Genomic DNA, 26,587 nt, shown 5'->3' on the forward strand with positions numbered 1-26,587 from the left:
TTTCCAGAATTTTTTCAAGTTTTTTTCCACAACTTGTTTTCAAGGTTTCATGTATCACAAAATACCCTGAGACACAATGTGACTGCCTCTCACACCCTCATCACCTTAATCTTCAGACAAAGAGGCCTCCCACACATAAGGGACTTCTACCCAAGGGCCACTAAGTTTTTAGAATGCCTGTACCTAAAACTTATCACACAATGAATGTTTAATATTTGAATAGTATGTTTTATGAATAATTAACTTTTAATTTATTAATACTAAAAATCAATTTTACCCATGGAAATTGCAGCATTGGAATATGTACAGGTAATTTTTAATAAAAATTACATTAAATACCTGTAATTTACAATTACATGGCCTATTGACCAGAGTGCCCATATTCAATTCCTGGTCATGCCCCTGGGAATCCTCAGCCTCACCCAAGCAATGTGATTTTTTGACCCAGCAGATCCTCCTGAAAACCAAAGATGGCACCGAGAAAGGACCCGGGCCCCATTCACGCCCTAATTTGAGAATTTCACATACTGCTTTGCTTAGGATTAGGTGAGATTTACCTTTACCTATTAAACAAACCTTTAGGTTGATTACTGAGGTATGTAAATATAAAATAATACATTATAAAATGATGCATTTTTGTTGAACTTCTGACAGAGTAAAATCAAACATAGTCATCTAGTTAAGGAGTTTAATTTTCTTGCCCTATACAATAGTTTTCCAATATGGAAAATTTATACATTGTGAAATGTGTATGAATGCAAGTACAATTACACTTGCTTTCATTCATCCCTAGGTACCACCTTCCATGATTCATGTCATATCTCACATTTGTAATTCAGATGCACCTCTCTTCCTCCTTCCTTCCTTACCAACCTTGCATCTACAATTGATGGGAGGTCAAAAATCCCATACATTTCAAACTCGCAGTACACAAAAACACAGTAAACAGTACATTTTTGATTTTATACAGCTTGATTTTACATACATGTAAAAAATATTGCAGAAGTTAAATATTGTAAGTGTTCCTCGTACACATCTATAGTGTTCTTACTGACTTATTACATGACAAAAAATGGTTTTATGTACCATACTTCCCAGCCTACTAGATGCACCAGCACATAAGATGCACCCTGATTTTCGAGGCTAGAATTTATGAATAATGCTCGGATCAGACAGAAGAGAAGAAAGGATTTTGATGATAACACTTATTACAAAAAATTGAATTGTTACAGCAAAAATTTAGCAGCTACACTTATATCAATGTATGCTCATGGTAGGATCCCAGAAATTCATCATTACTGAGCCAAAATGCCGTTCAACTCCCTTGTTTCCATGTTCTGAAGCTTAAATCATGAATTCAAGTTTAAATGCAATACAGTATGATAATCTTAAAATCCAATGATATTATTAAAAATTTAAATTTTTAGGCAATGATTAGTTTCTGCTATTATTTTGATACTATGAAAATTTGTATAAAAGCAAGATTTATTTGGTAATTTTTAAGGCATTACTTTCAACGAAATATTAAAACTTGCTTACTGCTGCCTCAAAACAGTGATATTATCGACATTTATATTAAAGGAAACCATTTCCTACATTCCTAGATACAGCAAAAAATATGCAATAGAAGGTATTTTTCCAGCAAATCAGCTAGTATTTATAGGTAAAATTGTACCCTTGTATCCCTGGCCAATAAGACATATGCTGATGAGCATATTTTTGAGTAAAAAAAGTGCATCTCATGGGTTGGGAAATATGGTAATGCAGTTTTGGAACACTGGGGAAGCATCAAATTGTTTCCATGAAAGTACAATGATCATATGTCATTTTGAGGTCATTCAAGTCAGCAAAGGCTGGTTTACCACTTGAAAAGTGAGAGGTAATAATGTCATCTGAAAATAATACTCCATGAACTCTAATGATTTTGGTCAAGTGCAGAATGAAGAGGTTGGATGGACACTATCTAGTAGGAATGACTTTTTCATATTGTTTTACAAAAATTTAAATAATTTAATGCTGTACAAATGAGTTGATTCAATCCCCATCCAGCCATTTTATCACACTGTCCAACCTCACAAACCCATATAGGTACCCACCTATTTTTACCGTCCATGTTTAAATTTTTGACAGAGGAAAAAGTATTACCGCCAAAGATATACTAGTTTTTTTGGCTGAAACCTTACCCCTTCCATTGCAGTAACTTGAAAACATTCCAAGCGAATTTGCCTAACAGTTTTAGATATGAATACTCAATGGTTTGGTTCCCAATAACATTGTATCACTTAAATATGCACAACTATGGAGCCTCTGTAAGTGAGATTCGATACACTTCACTATTATTTATAAATGCAACATAATGCAACAAATAAATAATGAACAAATACACCATCTTACAATCAAACCGATAATTTTTTAGCTAACATCATCACTTACCTATCAAGAATATATTATGAAACACTTAAGCATACAGAGTATATGAAGAGAGTCGTTGTCTAGGATATAGTCAGTGAATATATCCAGAAAGTTCATTTCTTGTAGATAAATAGTAAAGAAAAAATATATGTAGCTAAATAAATTTATCTAGAATTGTCATGGAAATATGAATTCACCCTAAATTGGCTAAAATGAATTCCATTGAACAGCTTTTTTGAATATTATACATGCACATAAAGTTTGGTTGCATACCAAAATTTAGTTTTATAACCGATGATTTAAGAACCATAATGAAGAAGCACTACCATTAATAATCCTAAAATTGTGCATAAAAGATTAAATTGCCTTTAACAATTCATTCATTCATTCAGTACTTATCCCAGTGCATCGCCTATTTTGTTGACTAAACCAGCCATTATAGTCAAGTCGCAAGAGCAGCTGTGATAGATGAATACCACTAGGATGTGACCTCAAACCTGACAAGAGTTGCATGAGGAAAACAACACGCCTCTCCAATTCAGATGCCATATCCTCAGCCCACCTACTGCTTGGACTCCTGTGCGCCTCAACTGGCACAGAGCCTTCATCTTGCTTCCTCAGCTCTTCATCATGAGCTTCTTCAGCTCTGGTCTCTGAACAAAATATTTCAGCCATGCTCAGAAGATGCAATAGGCATTCATGGACCTATAAGGCAAATATGATTTATAGCTGTTGAAAAATTAATTTAAAAGAAAATGAATCTTCTTCTTCGTGCAAACAACCTTCACAGGCACTAATAGGGCCTCATATAAATACTTAATAAAATATCCAACGGAGAGATTGGACCTTTTCTTCCATATGATTATCAAAATTAAAGTTCAATTCTAAACTGAAACAACAGGTGAAAGCAAAAAATACAAATAAGTTTGTCGCCAACACATAGTAAGGAACAAACACTAATTGAAACATTTTCTAAGTTTCAATAAAGCCAATGAATGATGCTGCATTCAAGTTATAGCAGTGGCATATTCACATGAGATTCTTGGTTTGATCCAATCCAATGTATGGAAGTGCATCTTAATAGAATAATAATAGTACATGGTACAAATCCATATAGATAATCACCCTATTTTGAACCAATACGTATATAGTCCTATATAGACCAATACATATACATACCAAGACTCATTATTCTCTCCCACTTGACTTGATATAAATATATTCTCACATGTAGATTAGAAGCATTGAGATTGATGAAATAATACAACAAAACTATTTGCCACTTTTGGCATATAAAAAAACCAAAAATTCATGGTCATGTATTTTCAAATGTCAATACTACTACCTACAACACTTCTACATTCATTCAGTGCACAGAAAATACTCATTAAAAGTATTTGTAAAGCAGTGACTTTGACAGAATGATTACAGTGAAGTGCATTATCAAGTGACACTTTAAAGCTTTCACTTAAAAAAAAAACTTGATTAATACATTAAGGATGCTGAAAAGCTGTGATGCCACATGAAAATGTGTACAATACACACTTTGCATGAACTTAAAAGCAAACTATGATACATGAATCAACAAATCTAGTGCATATCATCAAGTATTAGCCATATGGAGATTCTTAACGGTTCACTTCTGTACCAGAAAGCTGGGAATAGAAATTACATGATGAAAATTTTGAGAGGGAAATCATAAAACACAATATTAATTTAACGCTAGTGAATATGTAACAAAACAATTCCTTTACTGCACCCTATATTAGGAGTTGTTTCAAAAAATATATAAATTACTATGTAAGCGTGTTTCTGCGGTTCATATGCATACCAACTTAGAGACTTCAGAAATAATGTTTTGCCACACAGAGTTAAGTGCTTTGGGAGACTTAATTCTATACAGGGTTGGACTCTGCAGGCCTTTTAATCTATGAAGCTACAATTAATTTTCAAACGATTTTAATAAAAACAATATCATCAAAGCTTAATACCGGAGTACTCACAGGATTTCCAACTTTTGTTGATGCTGCATTCACGTGCCCAACACCACGAGACTTTTTTAATTCCCAAAATGTTCATGAGAAGACAGAATATAAGTTTGAATGTTAGAGAGTCCCAGTAACAACAAATAATTGACAACAGAAATAAAACAAAAATACATTTAGTTACCACTCAAAGCAATACAAATAAAAACTTGAAAAGCTAAAATAAAATGATTTGGGCAGCTAAAATACAATGACAAATTATTCACAAAAATGCCAACCTTTTGGCATACTTTCCCCTATCAACCACATTTGGAACTCATACTCTGTAATCCAGGGACATCAATATTTTCCAATAACATATGTAATTTCAATGGAGAAAAAATACAGGAGAGTAGACAACTCAAAAAAATACTGAAGTATCACACTGGGAGAATCTCCAAATCCAAAGGATCTGATTAGTAAATAATTATGGTAATGATTTCTGTCATTGTAAGAAATATTTTTTACTCAAGGGTAGATAATTTAAATTAAAATTACACCACTATAATATACATAGCAATGCCATTTACTGTACATAGCCATTATAACAAAAAATAATAAACAACAATATATCCAATATATTTTTAAAATTACTACAAAATATAAATGCCAAAGAAATTAAGATGCAGGTTCAAAATGGTGCACCATGCAAAAGGTTCTTAAAAATTCTAATTCAAAATTTCTTCAAGTAACACAGGAAATATACTCACACTAGCTTCAGGTCCCATAAAAAGGAAAGTTTGACTCATTATGTTTGCTTGGAATTTGGTGTGAGCTTGCCAAATGACATCAAAGTCTTTGGAATTCTGCACCACATTTTGAAGAGCAGAGTACTGACTTTCCAATACATCCACTTGCAGATAATACTGCAAGTTGTTTATAATAAACATCAAGCAATTCCTCAACTGCCAAACAACTGGATTACTGCGACAAATTCTGTAATATGTCAAAATTGAGTAAGAATTGTTGTTTATATCAGAGAAGCATATATCTTTCGAAAATATGCTCAATATGTTAGAGAAATTCCTTGAAAAATGATAGTGCACAAACACTAATTGCTTAAAAGGCATTTAATCAAAGATGACTGATGGATAATTAAAAATAGAAATGATTTGACCCAATGGAGAAAATTGTGTGCCCATTATCATCAGATAAACAAGGGACATATCACAACAGCATGAAATCTAGTCATTTTCCTATTTTCCAGTTTGCTTAAAATACAAAATCTTTGCACTCCTTACTTTTATTAACAGAAAACATGACCTTAACATCAAGGATGATGAGTATTGCACATCAATTAGAAATCGATTATATCGTTTAACAACTGGCGTTCGAATAATGAGACACAAAAAAATTGTTTCACAGTGAGATCACCAAAATCTTCTCAAGTTACAAAATCCTGTCACTACATCCATCTAGATTGTTCTGCCCATTAGTATGTGGAAAAATTACAGTACAGTGCTTCTTGGGTATAAAACCATAATTCATACCCCAGTTTCAGATAAGCAGCTTGCCTCACAATGCAACTATTACAGAGAGTAAAAAATCATTCCCTTTGACCGGGATATGAACCGGGATTCCTTGATGCCCAGCCTAGTGCTTTAGCCAGTTATGCTATCGAGGCTTCCTCTTAAAATCTGAAATTTTGGGGGCTTCAAAGGAACAAGATGTTGGGATGAAATACTGTACATACAATGTCATAGGCATTCATAGTCGTGCGCAATGCGCCACAGTCCACATGGTTAAAGTCAACTTTTAAACACTGAGGGTGTTCTACCTTTGACAAATTTCAAGAAACTGCAGGAGATGCCGCAGCAGTAACTTTTGATGGGAGTAATTGTAATGCATATTAGCAGATGACTCCATCAAAAGTTAATGCAGCGGCATCTCCCGCAGCTTCTTGGAACTTGCCTTAATTCCTTGCTCTGCCATCATAAGAAATTATGAGAAAATATTATAATATATAATATGATTTGATCCTAAACTACAGGAATCTTCCCCACTCAAATGATCCAGCCTTTGCAAGAAAGGGCATAGTGTAGACTTATATATTCTCATTCCCTACAAGTTAATGAGAAAATAAGATGTTTATCGAGCTAAACAAATTACCTGTACTAATTTTGTTTCATTTTACCTTACCCTTTCCTTGAATAAAAGAATTTGTACATCCTATTCATGGTCAAGATAACTGTGACATCCATACACTCAACCTATTCCCTTGGGTGGGAGATTTTTATTGAACACATTGAAATTCCAAGACACCCAAGTCAAGGCTTGCAATAGTGGAGCAGGGAGAAGAGATTCCCAAAAGCATGCAAACGTAGGTGCCTCAACCTACCATAACATTATTCAATGCAACATTGACTTCACCCTATTTGACACAAAAATAATGGCATATTATCTTACCCTCTAGTCTTCAGCTGCACGTGAACTCTCCAGACACTGTTCAAATCCATCTGGATCTTCTTCACACGAATTAAGAAACGAAACAAAGTATTGTAATTCTGAAGCACAACCGGAGTGAATAGAATATTAATAGGCCAGGTTGGATGGTAAGTCAAGGAAAGACGATTCCAGCCATCATCTGAGGAAAAACGAAGGAAAATTCAAAGTAATAAATGCAGTAACATACAACAAGTAGCTTCCTTGTTTTTTCCTTTTAATTTTACATCAAATGCAATTAATTTGGAATGTTCACTTCAAGAAATTAGAGTAGATATTAATATGACTATTATGAGACTGATGTTAAATATTCATTCACAGTTCACAGGGGATGCAGTCTCATGCTTTAAGTAATACAAAAATAGTGCACCCCATCCTGATGAAAAGTCTGAATCAAGTTATTGCTAAAAATGCATCTCAATCAAGTTATAAGATACCACACCAATTGATCTTGATCAAAATGTGTTGGGTGAAAGAATACAAAAATCAATAAGATGAATATTTTTGGCAAAGTGTTTCACTAAGTCCACAATTGGCAATTCACAATACCACAAAATGGCTACAGAGAAAGCATTCACAGGGGTAAAATGGTAAGTATGAGAAAATAGTTTGAAAACTGATGCACTCATCCTCTTTGCCAGGAAACATAAAAAGAAAAACTATTTTTTTTAATTCAATTTCTAAAATATATTATTTGGCAATCATGTACAGGTATGAAATAAAGGGGTGTAGAGTTACTAACTCCATTCTGTTAGTTTCTTGATTACAGAAACTTCCAAAATAGTCTACAAGATGAAACAACTTTATAACAAAATAATTAAGAGTAAGTAACTTCATTGCCCAAGTAGATGACGGACAAATTGCAAAGAAGGCTTTATAACACATAATTTAGCATTAAATGAAGCTCCGGCTTTTTCGGCTCTGACTGTTGAAGATTAATTGCACAAACGCATATGTGCAAGGCAGTTTGGGATAAACGAGGGTGGTCCCAGAAGTACCCAACCCAACAAAGAAACCACAAAAATTTTGGAAAAATGTATTTATTTTCCAAGATCATCTCCTTTCAGCTCTATACACTTTTCCCAGCAATGTTCAATCAGTTCCATACCCTTTTTATAATGAGAACTGTCTTGCTCATCAAAACAGCCATTAACTGCCGACATCACTTCTTCATGGTTGGAAAATCTTTGACCATCAAGCCATTTTTTCAAGTTTGGGAACAGAAAATAATCTGAGAGGGCTGAATCTGGAGAATATGGTGCAGGAGGTAGAAATTCAAACTTTCATTCATGAATTTTGGCCATTGCAATAGTGGATTTGTGAGCTGATGCATTGTCTTGATGAAACAACTTTCTTCTTAGCCAAATTCTGCCGCTATTGATTGAATTCTTTGCTCAAATGTTGCAATAAGTTCGCATAATATTTGTTGTTGATAGTTTTTCCTTTTTCAAGACAGTCAATGAAAATTATCCCACACGCATCCCAAAAACCCAACACCATGACCTTGCCTGCAGATGAAACTGTCTTAGACTTCTTAAGAGTCGGTTCTACCTTTTGAATCCATTGTTTAGATTGTTCTTTTATCTCAGGTGTGAAGTAATGGACTCATGTTTCATCCATGGTTATGAAATGGTGCCAAAATTTTGCTTTGATGCTGTGAAACTTTGCTAAACATTCAATTGAAACATCTTCACAACACTGGTTTTTCTCGAGTGTGAGCAAACGCGGCACCCATCTTGCACACAGCTTTCTCATGTCCAAATTTTCAGTCAATATGCAATGTACTGCACTTTTTGAAATGCCTACCTTGTCTGCTAGCTCACTCACTTTCAGTTGACCATCATCCAGTATCACTGTGGATTTTCTTCACCATTTCTGGAGTCGTCGCCTCATTTGGCCGACCAATGCTCCACAAGTTCTCTCGAACATTGAGGTGATGTTGAACGTTTATTTTGATGGCAAGGGGGTTGTACATCACAAATAACTACTTAAAGGCCAGACAGTCAACATGGAGCACTATCGAGGGGTTGTGAAACACCTAATACAGAGAATCAGGCTAAAACAGCCTGAACTTTGGAGGAGCGGCAAGTGGTATTTTTCACCATGATAACACACTGGCTCATTCATCAAAAATTTTGCTTCAATGATGGCAACTTGTTTTTGGAAGGACAGTACTAATCAAAAATAATAAATAATTTAGACAGAACATTATCTAACTGGTCCTCCATCAAAATGAAAAATACCATACAACAAATTCACATAATAAAAGTCATTTGCCTTGAATGGGATATGAACCCCGATCCCTCAATGTCCAGCTGAGTGCTCTAGCCAGGTAATCTACCAAGGAATCCTCTTACACTCTGAAATGTTAGGGGTTTTAAAGGAAGGAAGTAGTTGTGTTGAAATAATGTAAATACAATGCCGCAAGTATTGTGATGCATCACTGATTTCCTTTCCATTCTTCACCAACTCACAGATGAAATAAACTCAAGACACTGGCAGTATATATAATGGTAACTTTAGGATACATTTTTTTTATTTTTTTATTAAATCGACAATATTCACTTTTCCATTGATGATGAGCACTTCATGGCTTCTCTTAGGCTTTGAAGGACTGCTTTCAATGCTTATTCATTTTGCAGGGATTAACACAAAAAATCCCTCCCATGGCCTACAACCTTGGCAAAGTGGAAGGAGTTGTGCATTCTGATGACCCCTAGATCTGTGCTGCTAGGCCATAATAATTGTTCCTGGTAGGGTCACTCATGCCAGGTAGGTCGAAGGTTAGAAACCAGACGAAAGTTAGCCCATACAGTGAGGTGGCTGCAAAGGCATCTGACCCCAGGGAGGAGGCCATTGGGTGATGGTGTTATGTTAAAAACACTATTGAGGAAGGCAACAGGAAACTACCTCAATTATCAATCCCAAGATTTTCATGATGGGCAGTATAGAGAAAATAAGTCCTGACAACTACGAAACCCTTGCCAAGCAACACCGACAGCAGCAGCACAGAAGAAGGAGAAGAAGAAGACCGAATTAGTTAGAATAGGAACTTAGAACATAAAGACAATGTTGATTCAGGAAAATTAGAGAATATATGTATTGTGAGAGATGGGCAGAGGAAATATAGATATTATAGGTCTATGCGAGGTGAGATGGAAGGATAGTGGGGATTGCTTGAGTGATAGTTATTGATTATATACAGAGGGGATGGGAGCCAACAAGGGGTTACCATAATATGAAATAAAGAGGTAGGAAGAAGTGTAGTCAATATAGAACAAGCAACGGATAGATTATTACTAGTAGAGATAAAAGCAGAACTGATGAACTTGGTCATTGTTCAGGTATACATGCCACCAAACAATCATAAGGAGGAAGAAGTCGATAGGGTATATGATCAGTTAAGAGGACATAATCGCATGTGTTCTAGCAAGGAAACATTTGATAGCAATGAGGGATTGGAATGTGACGATAGGTGAAGGAAGAGGTAGTGATGAAGTGGGATACTACAGTTTAGGTACAAGGATTGACCACAGGGAGAAAACGATTGGATTCTGTGGGAGACACTTTTGCAATCATTTCTGGTGTAGTCGCACATTTTGGCTGACCAGTAGGCGGATCTTCATCTAGGCTGTCCAGACCAAACTTAAACTCGTTTGTTCACTAGGCAACAGTTGAATATGAAAGAGCTGAGTCCCCGGAGTGCTCTCCAAGTCGGTATGAATTTTCCTTTGCTTTAATAACTTTATTTACTAGTCAATATTTAATTACTACTCGAATCTCAATTTTTTCCAACTTCACAAATCACAACACAGGAACGACAACATAGAGGCATCCGCACCACATCTCTTCCCAAAGCAATGATGCGTTACGTGTTTACTTGTCAAGGATTACCTATTACCATGCAGGAAACTCATTGCACCAGTGCTGACATCTGGTGGTGATTCAGAGAAACTTTCAAACTATCCTCATACTAAGAATTAAAAGTATTCCAATCAAAGGAGAAAACTAAAAAAATTTATATCTATTCTTAAAAAGAGTACCAACCTAGAGGAGGCTTTCCATCCTGGGCACAAGAGCTATTTTCAACAAAGGTAAACTGAAACTTCTCTATTGAAGGGTCATCCTCCATCAAAATTTTGCAAGCTGCTACAGAAAAGCAAGTGTTGATCTCTGAAAATAAAAAGAAATAATTACAAGTATTTATAAAAATATTTGTAGAAGGAAATGTAAAGCAAATGTATAATATAGACAAACATTTTAATTCAATTGTTAATATTCAGTTATATGTAAAAGGCCAACCATAAAGACATCAACTCCAAGGAAATATTTTCATATTTCATTTCTCTCAGTATTGTGTGTTAGATTTTATCAAAAACTCCACGACATATGCTAGGACCAGAATTTTCTAAATTGAATGGCAGTTTATGATATCAAAAAAAAATAAAAAAATATACTCAGGGTTTCTATGTATATATGGGTAGTTCCATTTCAATTCTATAAACGAATTTATCTTGAACCGTTAAATTTTGCCCAAAATCACTGAATGGGCAATTATTAACCACAAAATACATTTTGATACTCAAATCTTGAAATTCTTGATTTGCATTTTTTAATACTATATACAATACTACCCTTCGGCCAAAAATAGATGTATCAAATAGTTTTGCTTGAAATTCCACCATCGATCAACTAAAAGCCATGTATTATGACTCATATTAAAGCTTAAGACTCAATCAATGGTGATAGAAACAGTTACAAATTATGTTTAACATTGAAGATCTTAGTCTTCCAGGACTTACTCTGCATTGGTCCTATTTCTCGCAAAACAGATTCGCTGGCGTTGCAGTCGGCATCTTCAGGCCAAAAGTAAAGACGCCGACAGCAACGTGGGCAAAACTGTTGTCCCAGAAATAAGGACCAACGCGGAGTAAATCCCAGAAGACTTAGATCTTCATTATCTGCACATCACAGAAGCCTTCACAAGCAATATGTTTAACATTACTAGAATATTTTTTCATAAAATTAAAATTTTATAGCATTGTTAAATAATGTTTCTCAAATACACCACCTTCGGATTGGACAAAACTTTTTTCAGAATTTCTCATCATACTGAAAGCATATCTCAAGGAAATTTATAATTAGGGGGTGAAATAATATTTTGACAATTTCCAATGTTTCCCATCTGATGCTACAAGCTCTACCTCTGGCTCACACATTCAGTGCCCCATGAAATTTGGGCATGGAACAATATTTGCCCCGGATCAATGACCCAGTACTCAGTCATGGAGGAGGGCTTTGCTACCCCAGGATGGTGTCCAAAATTTTACCCTTTGTTCAAAAATGGAATCTTCTGTGCAAGCTCTTAATTTTTTAAACAGATTATAACTCAGTAGAAGTACATAACTCTGTAAAAGAAGAAGGAAGGAGCTTAAAATTTCAAAAATGTCAACTTTGCCAATAATCTAACCCTGGAACCTATGGCATGGGCATTCTACCAGGAGAATGTATCATTTGCTCCTGGAAGCATTGGGTTATGGGTTATCATAACATGCAAGTCCATCTACCACATCAAAGTTGGAGTTCATTGGGCAGTTGGTTCATTGGGAGGGTTCATTAACATATTGCCTTGTTCTTAATGGTAGCCAGCAATTACATATCAGGTGTGTCACTCTAGGGTTTTCCCATCTCATTTCTCCAATGTAATCCTAGCTATCCGGCTGAGTGCTTCAGCCAGTTAAGTTATCTAGACGCCCTCTTAATTTCCTAGGCGTCCTCAAGAATCTCAAGAGTGTAATCCTTGCTAGTTTTGCTAAATATACACGCATTAACATTTCAGCATTTTCCCTGAAGTATGGGAACTCGATGTTACATAATGAATTAATAAAAATAGCTTTAAATTCAGACAGATCATGCAAATAAAAATTTCATATTAGAGAGATTACCTCACTTTTAGTTGTTGAGTCCTACTATGGATTTTTGACTTTTTTGAGCATCTATACACGTATGCTAACCTGTATATACAGGTATGCTAACCATGTCTTGACATCATTTTGCATTTTGTATTGCCAGCATTCAGGAAATACCAATTTGTAAATAAATGAAAATACAGGAGAATATCTGAGAATACAGGAGAAATCAATTCTCAGCTGTAATGCATCTGTAAGTAGGCAGTTGCTTTTCAGTGCAACACTTAGCCCAATAACTGCCTGAATTCTCCTTCAATGTACACAGATATAACATACAATTTTTTAACTTCTTTTGGATTACATATCAAACTGAAAGCCAATAGTTTAAAAACCATTGCTGGAATAGTCATTCACATTCAATTAAAATGATGAACTACATCAGCCATTATTTCTTCTAATTTCAAACATCTATTTTCCAGTATAATACCATTCATCCTCCAAAATTCAAGTTTTTCCAGGTTATTTTCATTCCCAGGGTTTCCTGGTTTTCCAAGGATTCAAGAATGAGATAGGAGGCCAGTGTTATAACAAGGCCAAAGGCCACCTTGTTATTACACCAGTCCCCTAATCCTGACTCAGATGGACATATTTTAATCAAATCCAGAATTTCAGTTTTTTTCCACAATGCTTCGAAAGGAAATTACTCTTTCTGACTCAAAGTTTTTCAATTATTTAAGTTCAGCCTCAGTAAAAACATCATTACATTACAAATATATGCACCTTTTGGTTACTTTACTTAGTAGACCATTTGCAGTGGGTAAATCACATAGTAGCTCTGTTTACACAGTCATTAAGAGACATCAATTAAAAAAAATGTATTTACTAAACCAATTTCATAGTAGATCATATATCCTCATTCTCACTTTGAATGTTTGTAAAATAAAAATCAGAACTTTTAAAATTTAAACCTTTTCATATGAAATAAGCCATAATAATCAACATTAGTACACTTCACATTTTCTCTCAATTGAAAGAGGTACTATGGACATAGTTACCTCGACATGTAGATGAATTCAATGGCCTACTGAGTATGAACTCTGACTGATGTATAAATTCATTGAATAGTTCTCCTCTGCCCAGTAAAAAGAAGTCCTTCATAAGACGAAATTGCACATTGAGCTGAGCCTCTTTCATTGCTAGAGCCCACAAATGCTGCAATAATAATAACATCCATTAGTGGAATACTTATGCAATTACTTATGCTACATCAATTATTTGATCCATAACTAATAAAAATGCCAAACCAACACCAAGCTAATCAACCCAAAGGTAGATTTTGAATGGGGACATTAGGAGGTTTGAGCTTTTCAAGTAGAAAGTTTTAAAATAGAGCTTAGAGTAATTAAAATAGTTATTCATACTGGGTATTTATTATTTTTTTTATTCAATTAACCATATATTTGATCCTTCTAATCAAATATTATGTAGGGAAACATCAACTCAGTTAAATTTTTTTTCAATTGACAAATCAGCTAATATGTAACTATAAGCCTTCTTCAGGTGAACATAGAAAGCTATGTTAAATAATCTCTGAAGATAGATGCATAAAATTAATAAGGCAAGTCTAAGGGTAGATTGGGCCTGGATTTACTAGTTTTAAAAAAAAGCAGGTTTTGAAATAAGATTTCATAATATCACTTCAATGTCTTTAATGAATAACAATGTGCAAAATGGATGCAAGGATAAGATTGGCATAAGTAACAAGATAAATGTACTCCTTCTTCAACACATCAACAGTAACTAAATGAATGAAATTGAAGGTACATGCATCCAAAATGGTAGCAGTTGTGCTTGATGAGAAAAATGAGAAAAATTGATGCATCAAGAGGATAAACAGCATGCAGTAAGAGGTGTATTACGTATGCCTATGCAGAAAGTTTGTGAGTAAGATGGACACATGAAAATATCCAAATGCAAGCAAATCCCACCACAATGGTTCTTGGTAATAGTTTGAGGAACACATGTATTAAAAATTAATGTTTTGGCTAAGACAAAAAAATTGCACATTATTGTATCCATACAGCTCCTAGGTACATGTACCAGGGGAAGCATAAACACAGATTAAATGTCTATAAGGTATTGGGGACTTGATTTTTGTACTTACCTCAGTGACACACGACTTTATTTCATCCACAACATTCTCCAATTCTAATATACTGAATGTCTCCATCTCCTTCAACTTGCCAATTTTCTTCAAAAAATAAGTCTCTTTCTCTCCACATATTGATGTTTTATTCCTATGCAATGGTATTCGAGTTCCTGAAAAATATGCATCCCCATTGAATTAGCAAGTAAAAATTAACTATGGGTCTTAAAAGATGATATTATCAAATAACATACCAGAATTTTCCCTGGGATCATTTCCACACATCAAGATTGTGTTGCCCACATACACAATTTTGCTCACCAATGTCAATGGTATGTATGACGGGAGCATTTCTGGTCTAGTTGTATATTCAAAATGCGGAAGATGGTTGTTCTTATTCTGTGAAAGAAAAGTACAAGATATTTAAGTTGGCCTGGAAATACTGATTTCATGGACACACAAAAACAACTGCTTAAGGTTCATACAAATTGCTTATCTTCCAGTGCATTCCCTGGGCTTGCGTCACTGTCTGGAGTAGAAGATGACATGGATGAAATAAGATCATTTTTATTTTGCAAGATAAACTCATTGTGGAAATCAATGATCTGTCCATGCAAGAGCCAGCTGGAGAGCTGCTGATAGAAAACAGCATGGCAGTTTCTCATTAGACTGAAAGAAGGAAAAGAAATACGTTTCAATTAACAAATAGGTAGGTACTTAGGTAATGAAATTATTAACAATATCACAACTTTCAAATAAATGTCATACTTGGATACTACTCATAATGAAAGCATATAAAGACGAGAGTCATAGGGATCACTGAGTTAATACAATGGAGGTTTGGGAAGGTTGGGGAAAATTTAAGAAAAGAAAGTGAAAGCCTTATTAGTTTACAAATGGTATGTTAAGTTTTTGACCCTATATAACACCCCATTATTCCTCCAAGTAAACTTTGTTAGTGTAACCTACAAACACCCTAAGATGACACTTGTATTGATGTAAGGTCTAGGGGAGGAATACGGCATGTTTGGGCATTCAGAGCCTACAAACCTCCCATATTTAGAAAACAGCCACTCGGCAACCACTCACCACCCCCGCCCACCTCTCTCATCCTTAACATCTCCTTCTCTCACCTTCCAGTATTCTCCACCAGGAGAGATAGCAAAGCTTTATGTGCATTGTAAAAATTAACACAAAAGTGAATTTTTCGGCATACTTTTACTTAAGTGCCACCATATTCCATACATGTATTATTCATTTGCTATTATGTTATGTTATTTTATTATTAGAGGTTCTTTAAAACGCAAAAACAATCTACTCAACAACATGGTATCTTCTTCAGAGCTAAATAACAATAACTTACTTCAGATTATGTCCCAATACATCATTAAGGCAAAGAATTAAGTAAATACAAACTGGATATGGGGTAAACGTGAAAATATTTGCAGTGATACCATATAATGGATAAATAGCTGCAAGCTTTAAATGGAATTTTTAGAGATAATGACAGTAGTAGTAGTTTTTAGGCAAGGTGACCAACAGCTGAGGTCATTTGCATCATTAGGGATGGACAGGAAAGGATGAAGGGAGGAGAGGAACCCAGTGTCGACATTAGCCCTCTCTTAACGAAAGGTGGCAAAAGGTGTGCAGCTTAACGTCCCATCTGATGGACGGCGTACTCACTCCAAGTGCTCCCCAGACAGCACCTGAAGTAGGGATCGGAATACCAATGAAAAATATCGACCACCGCTGGGATATGAACCCGGGCATTTCGTTGGCCACTGCACCATTCCAATCCCCAAGATAATGATATTCACAGAAAAATTTCTGTGTTAAGTTCAATCATATTAAAGAAAAATAATTGGGGAAAAGATTTCAATATTTAAGAAAAATATTTACTCGATAGTAAAGAAAACCCTCCCCTGGACTACAACCTTGACATGGTGGAAGGGCTTACGCGTCCCGATGACCCCTAGAGCTGTGCTGGCAGGAGTAATAATAATTGCTCCTGGTAAGGTCACCCATGCCAGATAGGTTGAAGGTTAGGAGCCAGACAAAAGGTAGTCCACGCAGAGTCTGTTCCTCAGTGAGGCGGCTGCAATGGCGTCTGACCCCAGTGGGGCAGCCAGTAAGTGATGGTGTCACGTTAAAAACACTATTGAGGAAGGCAACAGGAAACCACCTCAATTATCATTCCCCAGATTTAGATGATGGACAATACAGAGATTTTGAGTCCTGGCAACTACGGGGATCGGCCCAATCGGCCGTGTGTCGTGCCCGGCAGCGGGGGAGGCAAGGCTTCCGCGGTCGTCATCCCACGAAACCCTTGCAAGGGAAAACCGGCAGCAGCAGGACAGAAGACGCAGGAGAAGAAGACCAAATTAATTAGAATAGTAACGTGGAATGTTAGGACAATGATGAGGACAGGGAAATTGGAGAATGTTAAGCAAGAAATGGAAAGGGGAAATATAGATATTTTATGTCTATGCGAGGTGAGATGGAAGGATAGCAGGGATTACTGGAGTGATAATTATAGAATAATATACAGCATTGGGGACGAGAGCTAACGAGGGGTTGGACAACCGACGAAGTTGGTTATTATTCAGGTATACATACCACCGAGCAACCATTCGAAGGAAGAGGTCGATAGGATACACGATCAATTAGAGGACATAATCGCGTGTGTTCCTGCAGGGAAACATTTGATATAGATGGGGGATTGGAATGCGACGGCAAGCATAGGAAGAGGCAATGATGAGGTGGGGGACTACGGTTTAGGCACGAGGAATGACCGCGGGGAGAAAGCAGTTGAGTTCTGCAGGAGACAGGGGTTAGTCATCACCAACACTTGGTTTAGACACCACAAAAGATGCAAGTATACATGGAAAATGCCAGGTGACTCAGAATGGTATCAGCTAGATTATATTCTGGTTAGACACAGGTTTAGGAACAGTGTGATTAATTCGCACAGCTTCCCAGGAGCGGATGTGGACCCTGACCATAATTTAGTTGTTATGAAATGTAGCGTTCGTTTCAAAAAGATAAAGCAGGGGCGGTGGGTTAGAAAATTGAAAATAGAAGCATTAAATGGATTAAAAAGGAAGGGGTACAACAGGCTGTAGAGGAAATTGTGGAGGATGGTAAAGAGCTAAGTACTATCGAAGAAAAATGGGAAAGTATCAAGAAAGGGTTATCTAAAGCTGCAAAAGATACTATTGGAACCATTAACGCTAAAAGGACTAGGAAAACATGGATCACGGATGAGATGATTACAAAGATGGATGAGCGGAGAAAATGGAAAAATGTAAATACAGAGTTAGGCAAAATGAAGTACAAAGAATTAAACAATAAATTGAGGTGGGCAACAAATAGGGCAAGGGAAGCATGGTGGAAGACGCAGAGTGAGGATATGGAAAGTTTGCAGAGGAAGGGTGAAATTGGTGCGCTGTACAGCAAAGCTAAACCTTTATCAGGAAGGAAGAAAGGAAGATCTATGCTAACAGTTAGAGATAAGGCGGGTAAGATAATAGTTGACAAGGGAAAGATCCAAGAGAGATGAAAGGAATACATAGAAGAACTGTATAGTAAAGAACTTAGACCAACAAAGTTAGACATAGAAAAGGAACATGACGTAGAGAAAGATAGTGAGGCCTATAGGACGATAAGTTTGATATCCCACGCAGCTAAAGTTGTTCTCAGGATCATAAACAAAAGGATAGAGAGTAGGGCAAATGATTACTTAGGGGATGATCAGTTTGGGTTTAGGAAGGGGAGAGGTACGCGTGATGCCATTGCAGTAATGAGATTATTAATCGAGAGGAATATAGAACACAACCAGGAGGTATTTGCCTGTTCCGTAGATTTCGAAAAAGCGTTTGATAGAGTGAATTGGGAAAAACTAATGAGTATATTGAAGAAAATAGGAATAGATTGGAGGGAAAGGAGACTAATTCGCAACCTGTACATGTCTCAGACTGCTCAGGTGCGAGTGGGGAACGGGGAGTCCGGTTGGGCAGTGTTAGGAAGAGGTGTAAGGCAGGGTTGCCCATTATCACCGTTGCTGTTCAACCTGTATGCAGAGGAAATGATCAAAGAGGCATGGGAAGACCTGGAGGTAGGAATGAAAGTGGGCGGGGAATTTGTAAAATCAGTTAGGTTTGCTGATGACCAAGCTTTAGTTTGTCAGTCAGCCAAGGGGCTGCAAGCATTGCTTAGTGAATTGGAAATTCAGTGCGACAGGTATGGGATGAGAATCAATATAAATAAAACAAAGGTTATGCGATTTTCTAGAAAGGAAAAGGCAAAGCTAAACATTATAATAGGAGGGCAAAAACTATAGCAGGTAGAACAGTTTACGTACCTTGGAAGTGTTTTGGAACAACACAGTCAAAGTAGTAGGGACGTAAGGAGAAGAATTGCGCTAGGCAAAGAGGCTTTCACAAGGAGGAGGGAGTTGATGACAGGGACGTTGAGTAAGGATATTAAGAAAACTCGTAAAAACTTTGATATGGAGCGTAGCTATGCACGGCGTGGAACCGTGGTCACTGAAGCAGGAGGATAGACGTAGACTGGAGGCTTTTGAAATGTGGGTGTGGAGAAGAATGGAGAAGGTGAAATGGACCGAGAAGAAAACAAATGAGGAAGTACTTGGTATGGTGGGCGAAGAGAGGGGTTTGTTGGAAGAAATCCTATGGAGGCAGGAAAAATGGATGAAGGTGTTATTGACCGGCAGTGAGATGTTGAAGACTGTAATTGAGGGGAGAATTTTTGGCAAACGAGGAAAGGGAAGGAAAAAGATAGGGATGTTGGGCGGGATGAAGGGAGGAAGAAAGTACTCAGAGATGAAGAGGGACCTGATATAGAGTAGGATGCTGGAGTTTGTGTTTTGTTAGGAGTCACAAAATGTTTTATTTAGTAGCTGTGTCCATCCAAAAACCTACCTTAACCGGTAGATTACCTGATAATAGTAGTAAAGAAAAATAACTGACAATCACCATAGATGTATGAAAGTTGGTAATGAGCAAGAAGAGAGGAATAGAACATAACATTTCTTGTTTTTAATTTTTCATATTCAAGTCCAGAAAAATGCTTCATCATTATAGTACTAACCATTTCATTGCTTCCTTCACCTCCACAACACCTGATTTTGAGTGCCGGTGAAGGAATTCCAAAAGATAGCAACCTCGAACATTATTTTTTTTAACCTACAAAAAGTAAAAAAGAAGATAATGTCAAATTGTGACAAAGAACTTGACTATATTATGAATTCACATCTCTCTGATCACAAAACAGTAAATTACACCTTTGGCTGACTCATGAGCTAAACAAAATGAAATACCTACCTATGAATCACTTAAGAATAATCTGACTGATATTAAATGCTCACCACTTGGTTCTAATTTTTACACCACAGACAAAACCAAATCCCAGGAAATCCATTCAATCCAGCAACTTTGTCTCTCAACCTCCTCTAATTCATCTTTGTTCTGTGATGCATTCCCAATATTTCAGCATGTTCCCAGTCTTTCTTCACCTTCCCCTACCAAAACCTTTGACCCCCTCCATTCTCTTGCTCCCTCCTTTGCATTTACCCAGCCCTTATCCCCTCTCTCTTATCTTTCATCTCTTAACAATTCATGCTTAGAGAAGATATTTAAAAACAGTAAAATCTGTAAACCCTGGATAATGGTCAAGCAGCAAACCATGAAACTATGGTTGCAAATATTAAATCAATGTGAATAACCGCAAAGTTGGTTTCATCCAATATGGACAACTTTTACAAGATTCAAAACACGAAAAAGTATGAAGAATATTGATAAGTTAAAGATCACAAACATGCCAATAAACCACGAAGTATTCAGTTCAAACTTGCTAAAATTAAACATTCCATGAATATCTTTGTAAATAATCCCACAAACAGGAGATTGCAAATTTTTGAAAATTTTCCCAGACACAATTGAGTTGGCAAATAAATTGACTACTTGCAAATAAATAATGCCACTGTAGGGCCCAACTTTATTTTGTTTTAAATTATTTATTCTATTATACCTTTAATAACCCATGGCATTAGTACATTTTAATCATTCAATGATTATGAAAATAAGAATGACAAGCTTCTAGGATCATTAATAAATGTTTTTAAAAATTGAAGAGATCAAATAAGAATAGAAAACCTCTTTAACGATGGAATTCATAGATTGCAACACACTGGAATGCTTTTCGACTTTACTCAAAATATGAGTCAAAGATAAACATGGGTCATTGAGGATTTCCAACTCAAGAGTAATGAGCTCTTGGTTGTATGGCTCAGTAACTTCCTCCAATCCATTGCAAAAAGCTTGCAGATACATTCCTGGACATTGTTGGCCAGATCCATTTGGGTTAGATTCATCTCCTGTAATTGCATTGAAAAAATTAGAGTCCATTCTCAAGAAACATGAAAATCGTAGTTATAATAAAGGATGAATAAAATAAGTCATTTTTACAATTCGAATTGAATTTATTATTTATTGAAATATCTGCATTGTTGAAACAATAATTAATGATCGTATGATTTTCATATAAATGTGTTTTCAACACATTTTGAGTGAGTAGGCACATTTTAACACACAAAAACTGAAATATTTGTAATGTATAGGCTATTATATACAAAAGGGTAATACCCCGTAAATATTTTCATTTAACGATCAGTTTCCATACTTACTTATTGTCGAAAAGTAAAAGTTATTCAGACCGTCAATAAAACTCTTTAGAGCTTTGTATTCGGACGCAACGGACAAAATTCTATTCAATAACGTCTTGTCTGAATCGAGTATATAAGTTACGGAGTCGGCAACCTTGAATAAATTCCGTTGGGAATAAGTAACAGGAACTTTAAACGAAAATTATGTCCAGCAGCAAATTAATAAGTATATACCTGTATGCGGTTATCATATTCAACAAATAAACTACCCGGAAAGCCCGCCAAGGCTAATAAAACTTCATGTAACATTTCAACTATATTATTAACAACATCACTGCTGCAGTAATACTGGATGTCCGAAGTACCCACTGATTACTTTAAATAAATACAGTCTATTTTTTCCAATTCACTGAGAAGATGACCTCTGCACGATCACATTTTAACAGCATTACATTCTTTCGAATCATAACCACAATCATCAATATACATTTCTCCGCCTTACGTTATCGTATTTACGATGCGAAAACAAAAACCGTTATATTGCGTTTCGTTGTAGCGGTATTTCAAACAAGTAAATAGGTATCTACACCAGGCTAACTTCTATGATATAAAGAAATGTAGTAATATGATGGACAATACTGCCTTATATTTATTATTAATTAACTTATATGTATTATATATTATAGAAATTAACTTACATATACTAGAAATTAACTTAAATATATATATAATTGGGCCACGGTAGTCCAGGGGGTAGAGCGTTGGACTACTGACCGAAGGGTCCCGGATTCGATTCCCGGGCATCTGCAGCTCCACCCGAGCTATGTGATTTCACATATCGTCGGGTTTAGTACTGGGTGAACCTACTATCACCTACCAAACCGACCTTCGGGTTTATTACTGTATTTATTGTTATATTATTTAAGAAAACATGGGAACTGATAAAGCAAAACTACTTTTTTTGAAAAGACTTTATATATTTTCCTTCCTTTGCCGCTAATATCTTCAATTAAAGCCAGTATCTCCTGTCATTTAAGAACAGGTTACCCCAGTTATGTTACCTGTCACTTTATATGAGAAGGCACGTCTTTAGATATTGAGTGCCTGTTATATAGACAAATTGAAATAATTTGAGCATGGAATGTTATATCGTCTCTATTCATTAATAAATACTTTACATGGTATCCTCATGGTAACAGAAACTATTTTAAAGAGAGTTTCATTGTGTCAGAATTATTATTGTGCAGTAATCGACCGGTTAAGGTAGGTTTTGCATGGACACAATTACTAAATAAATGTTTCGTGACGCCTAAAAAAACACAATCCAGCAACCTACCCTGCATCAAGTCCTTCATCTCTGTCTACTTCCTTCCTCCTGTCCAATATACCTATCCTATTCCTGCCTTTCATCGTTTGCCTAACATTCTCCCCTCTATCACAGTCTTCAACATCCCACTGCTGATAAATATGCTTTTCATCTTTCCCACCTCTTTATGATTTCTCTCAACAATCCCCTCTCTCCACCCACCATACCTATCACTTCCTCATGTGTTTTCTTTTATGCCCATTTCACCTTCTCCATCCTTCCCCACACCCACATTTCAAAACCCACCAATCTACGTCTATCGTCATGCTTCAGTGATCATGAGCCATACATAACTACGCTCCATATCGGAGTTTTGGCAAGCCTTTTCCTAAAATCCTTACTCAACGTCCCTGTCATCAATTCCCTCCTCCTTGTGAAAGCCTCTTTCCCAAGTGCATTTCTCCTCCTTACATCCCTACCACTTTGACCATGCTGGTCCTAAACACTTCCAAGATACGTAAACTGTTATACCTGCTCTATTTTTCGCCCTCCTATTTTAATGTTTAGCTTAGCCTTTTTCTTTCTGCAAAATCACATTACCTTCTTTTATTTATATTGATTCTCATCCCGTATCTATTGAACTGAATTTCCAATTAACTTGGCAATGTTTGCACCCCTTGACTGACCAGCAAATTAGAGCCTGGTCATCAGCAAACCTAACTGATTTTATGAATTCCCCTTCGACTTTCATTCCTACCTCCAGTTCTTCCCATGCCTCTTCAATCATTTCCTCCATATATACCTTGAGCAGCACCGGAGACAAACCCTGCCTTACACCTCTTCCCATCCAGACTCTCCAATCCCCACTCACACCTGAGCAGTCTGAGACATGTAAATGTTGCAGATAAGCCTCCAGTCCCTTAATCTATTCCTATTTTTTGCAATGTATTCATTAGTTTTTTGCAATTCACTCTATCAAACGCCTTTTTGAATACTACGGAACAGGCAAATATGTCCTGACTGTATCCTATACTACTCTCAATTAGTGATCTCATTACTGCAAATGGCACCCTACATGCCTCTCCCCTTCCTAAACCCAAACTGATCATCCTCTAAGGAAATCATTGGCCTTGCTCTTCCTCCTTTTGTTGATGATCCTGAGAACCACTTTAGCTGCATGGGATATCAAACTTTTTGTTCTGTAGTCCTCACATGATGTAGCCTTTACCTTTTTCGGAATAGGAACTAAAACTTATCTCACGAAGTCTTCTGGCCAGATTCCTTCCTCATAGATACTGCGAATGAGCCCATTTAACCTCTTCCTCCCAAATTTTCCTAAGCATTTCAATAGTTCAGCGGGAATGTTGTCCACCCCACAATGTTATTTCATTTCATCTCCCTTAATGCCCTTTCTATCTCATGGTCGAATATGCCTGGACCTAAGCTATCTTCCTCTATGTCATGTTCTCTTTCTATGTCAAACCTTGTTGGGATAAGTTCTTCTATATATTCATTCCATCTCTCTTGAACCTTTTCTGAGTCAACTATTATCTTACCCAACTTATCCCTAACTGTTACCACAGATCTTCCCTTCTTACTTCCCGATAGTGATTTAACCTTGCTCTACAGCGCACCAATTTCACCCTTCTGCAAACTTTCCAAATCCTTCCACTCCTACTTCCTTCTGCCTAACCCAGTTTACATTCTTCCATTTTCTTCTCTCATCTATCTTTCTAATCATCTCATCCATGATCCATAGTCTCCTTGTCCTTTTCCCATTTATGGTCAATATAGTTTCTCCTGCGGCTTTCGATAACCGTTTTTCCCTCGATAGTACTCAGCTCTTTGCCCTCATCCATGACTTTTTCCACAGCCTGCTGATACTCCTTCCTTGTCAATCCCTTTAATGTTTCTAGATTCCATTTCCAAACCCGCTGGTCCTGCCTTATCTTTTTAAAACGGGTGCTACACTTCATTACAATGATATTGTGGTCAGAGTCCGCATCCACTCCCGGGAAGCTGTACGAATTGATCACACTGTTCCTAAACCTGTGCCTAACCAGAATATGATTTAACTGATAACTTCCCGAGTCACCTGGCATTTTCCATGTCAACTTATACCTTTAGTGGTGACTAAACCAAGTGTTGGTAATGACTAACCTCTGTCTTCTACAAAACTCAATGCTTTCTCCCAGGGGTCATTCCTCGTACCTAAACCGTAGTCCCCCACCTCATCACCATCTCTTCCTTCGCCTACCGTCGCATTCCAATCCCCCATCACTTTCAAATGTTTTCCTGCAGGAGCACACGTGATTATGTCCTCTAACTGATTGTATATCCTATCGACCTCTTCCTCCGAATGGTTGCACGGTGGAATGTATACCTGAACAATTACCAAGTTCGTTGGTTCTGCTTTTATCTCTAATAGTAAAATTCTATCCGTTGCTTGTTTTATGTTTACTATGCTTGTTTCTCCCTATTTATTTAATATTATGGCAACCCCTCATTGGCTTGTCTCCACCACAGTAAATTATTCTATAACTATCACTCCAGTAATCCCTGCTATCCTTCTATCTCACCTTGCATTAATCTCAAGTATCTACATTTCCCCTTTCTATCTCTTGCTTAATATTCTCTAATTTTCCTGTCTTTAATATTGCCCTAACATTACAAGTTCCTATTCTAACTAATTTGGTTTTCTTCTTCTACATCTTCGGTCCTGCTGCTGTCGGTTTTCCTTAGCAAGGGACACACTCCTATAGAGCAATCAAATCCTTGCCAAAGAGAGCTACAATTATCAAGCACACTCCTATTACAGCGCTACTCCAAGGCTTTTAGGTGGATCTTGTAAGGTAAGGCACTAATAGACTCAAGTGCAAAGAATTGTTTTAGGGGACATAACAGGGACTGACTCACCAGGTTTACAGTAACAATAACACTGCTTCATGTGAATAACCTAATTTGTGACCAAAGTCTAACATAAGTGAACTCAAAAATTTGCCCTTTACCTTTGGTGTTAGGTACACACATCCGGTATACCTATGGATAGAAGAATCCTGTAGAAGACATCACAAAACATCTGCAACATTCTAGACTAAGAAATTATCACCTCAAAAAAATTGAATCTCTCACTTTAAGCAATGTTATGGCCTAGTATTTAAGATATACATTAATCCCAGATATGCAATCTGCTGCACACATCACTGCTGTAGATGCCTGTTTCAAGGGCTCCTGGAGGTGTATTAATTATGGAACATCAAAACACTGAAGAAATGGACTACTTTTGCCACTGCATTTGGCAATACAACAGCTTAACAGTTGCCTACTGCTATTGGGAATCCACAAAACAATGATACTTCATTAATATAATTGGGTTTTGGCACTTAATAGACATAACTATAACTGAGGATGACATCAGAGATATTTTGTTTTTGATACATTAATCTGCATAGAAGACTAAAGTCCTTTCCATAGAAAATCAGAGAATGCTTTCTGCAGACACGTCCTCTTTAAATAATGTCATTTTTTTACCTTCAACAACAGTACATGAGATGTAAATAGAGCTTATTATTGGAAACTATACCCATAGCGGTGCTTTTTTTCATGAACAAACACATATGTATACGAAAGTACGAATGTTTTTATTCATTTCACATGGAATCCCAA

At 36.5% G+C, this 26,587-nt stretch overlaps 1 protein-coding gene across 2 annotated transcripts; it reads right to left on the minus strand.

Moving 5' to 3' along the window:
• Nucleotides 1-395: 395 nt before the first annotated feature.
• On the minus strand, nt 396-22,096 carry Grip75 (gamma-tubulin complex component 4). Of its 2 annotated transcripts, XM_071594105.1 has the most exons (13): nt 21,850-22,096; nt 21,637-21,769; nt 21,107-21,327; nt 20,043-20,137; nt 15,419-15,602; nt 15,188-15,332; nt 14,952-15,106; nt 13,843-13,999; nt 10,926-11,051; nt 6,843-7,020; nt 5,147-5,372; nt 4,416-4,466; nt 396-3,117 (listed from the first exon to the last, which is right to left on the minus strand). In XM_071594105.1, exons 1-13 carry the CDS (start codon nt 21,922-21,924, stop codon nt 2,797-2,799), a joined length of 2,067 nt encoding a protein of 688 aa, XP_071450206.1. In that variant the 5' UTR covers nt 21,925-22,096; the 3' UTR covers nt 396-2,796. The 2 variants fall into 2 exon arrangements, with proteins under 2 accessions (XP_071450206.1, XP_071450213.1); XM_071594112.1 differs by lacking the exon at nt 4,416-4,466.
• Between the last annotated feature and the right edge of the window lie 4,491 nt (nt 22,097-26,587).

This window comes from Hetaerina americana, unplaced genomic scaffold (genome assembly GCF_022747635.1).
Source record: "Hetaerina americana unplaced genomic scaffold, ioHetAmer1.1.p SCAF_1, whole genome shotgun sequence".
Lineage (NCBI taxonomy): Eukaryota > Metazoa > Arthropoda > Insecta > Odonata > Calopterygidae > Hetaerina > Hetaerina americana.

Coding starts and splice junctions, on each gene's coding strand:
- Grip75 (XM_071594105.1), bottom strand. CDS start 21,924: ATGTTACATGAAGTTTTATTAGCCTTGGCGGGCTTTCCGGGTAGTTTA. Junction 15,107..15,187: donor TGATCCCAGGGAAAATTCTG/GTATGTTATTTG, acceptor CATATTTTTCAG/GAACTCGAATACCATTGCAT. Junction 4,467..5,146: donor TTATGGGACCTGAAGCTAGT/GTGAGTATATTT, acceptor GAATTAAAAAAG/TCTCGTGGTGTTGGGCACGT.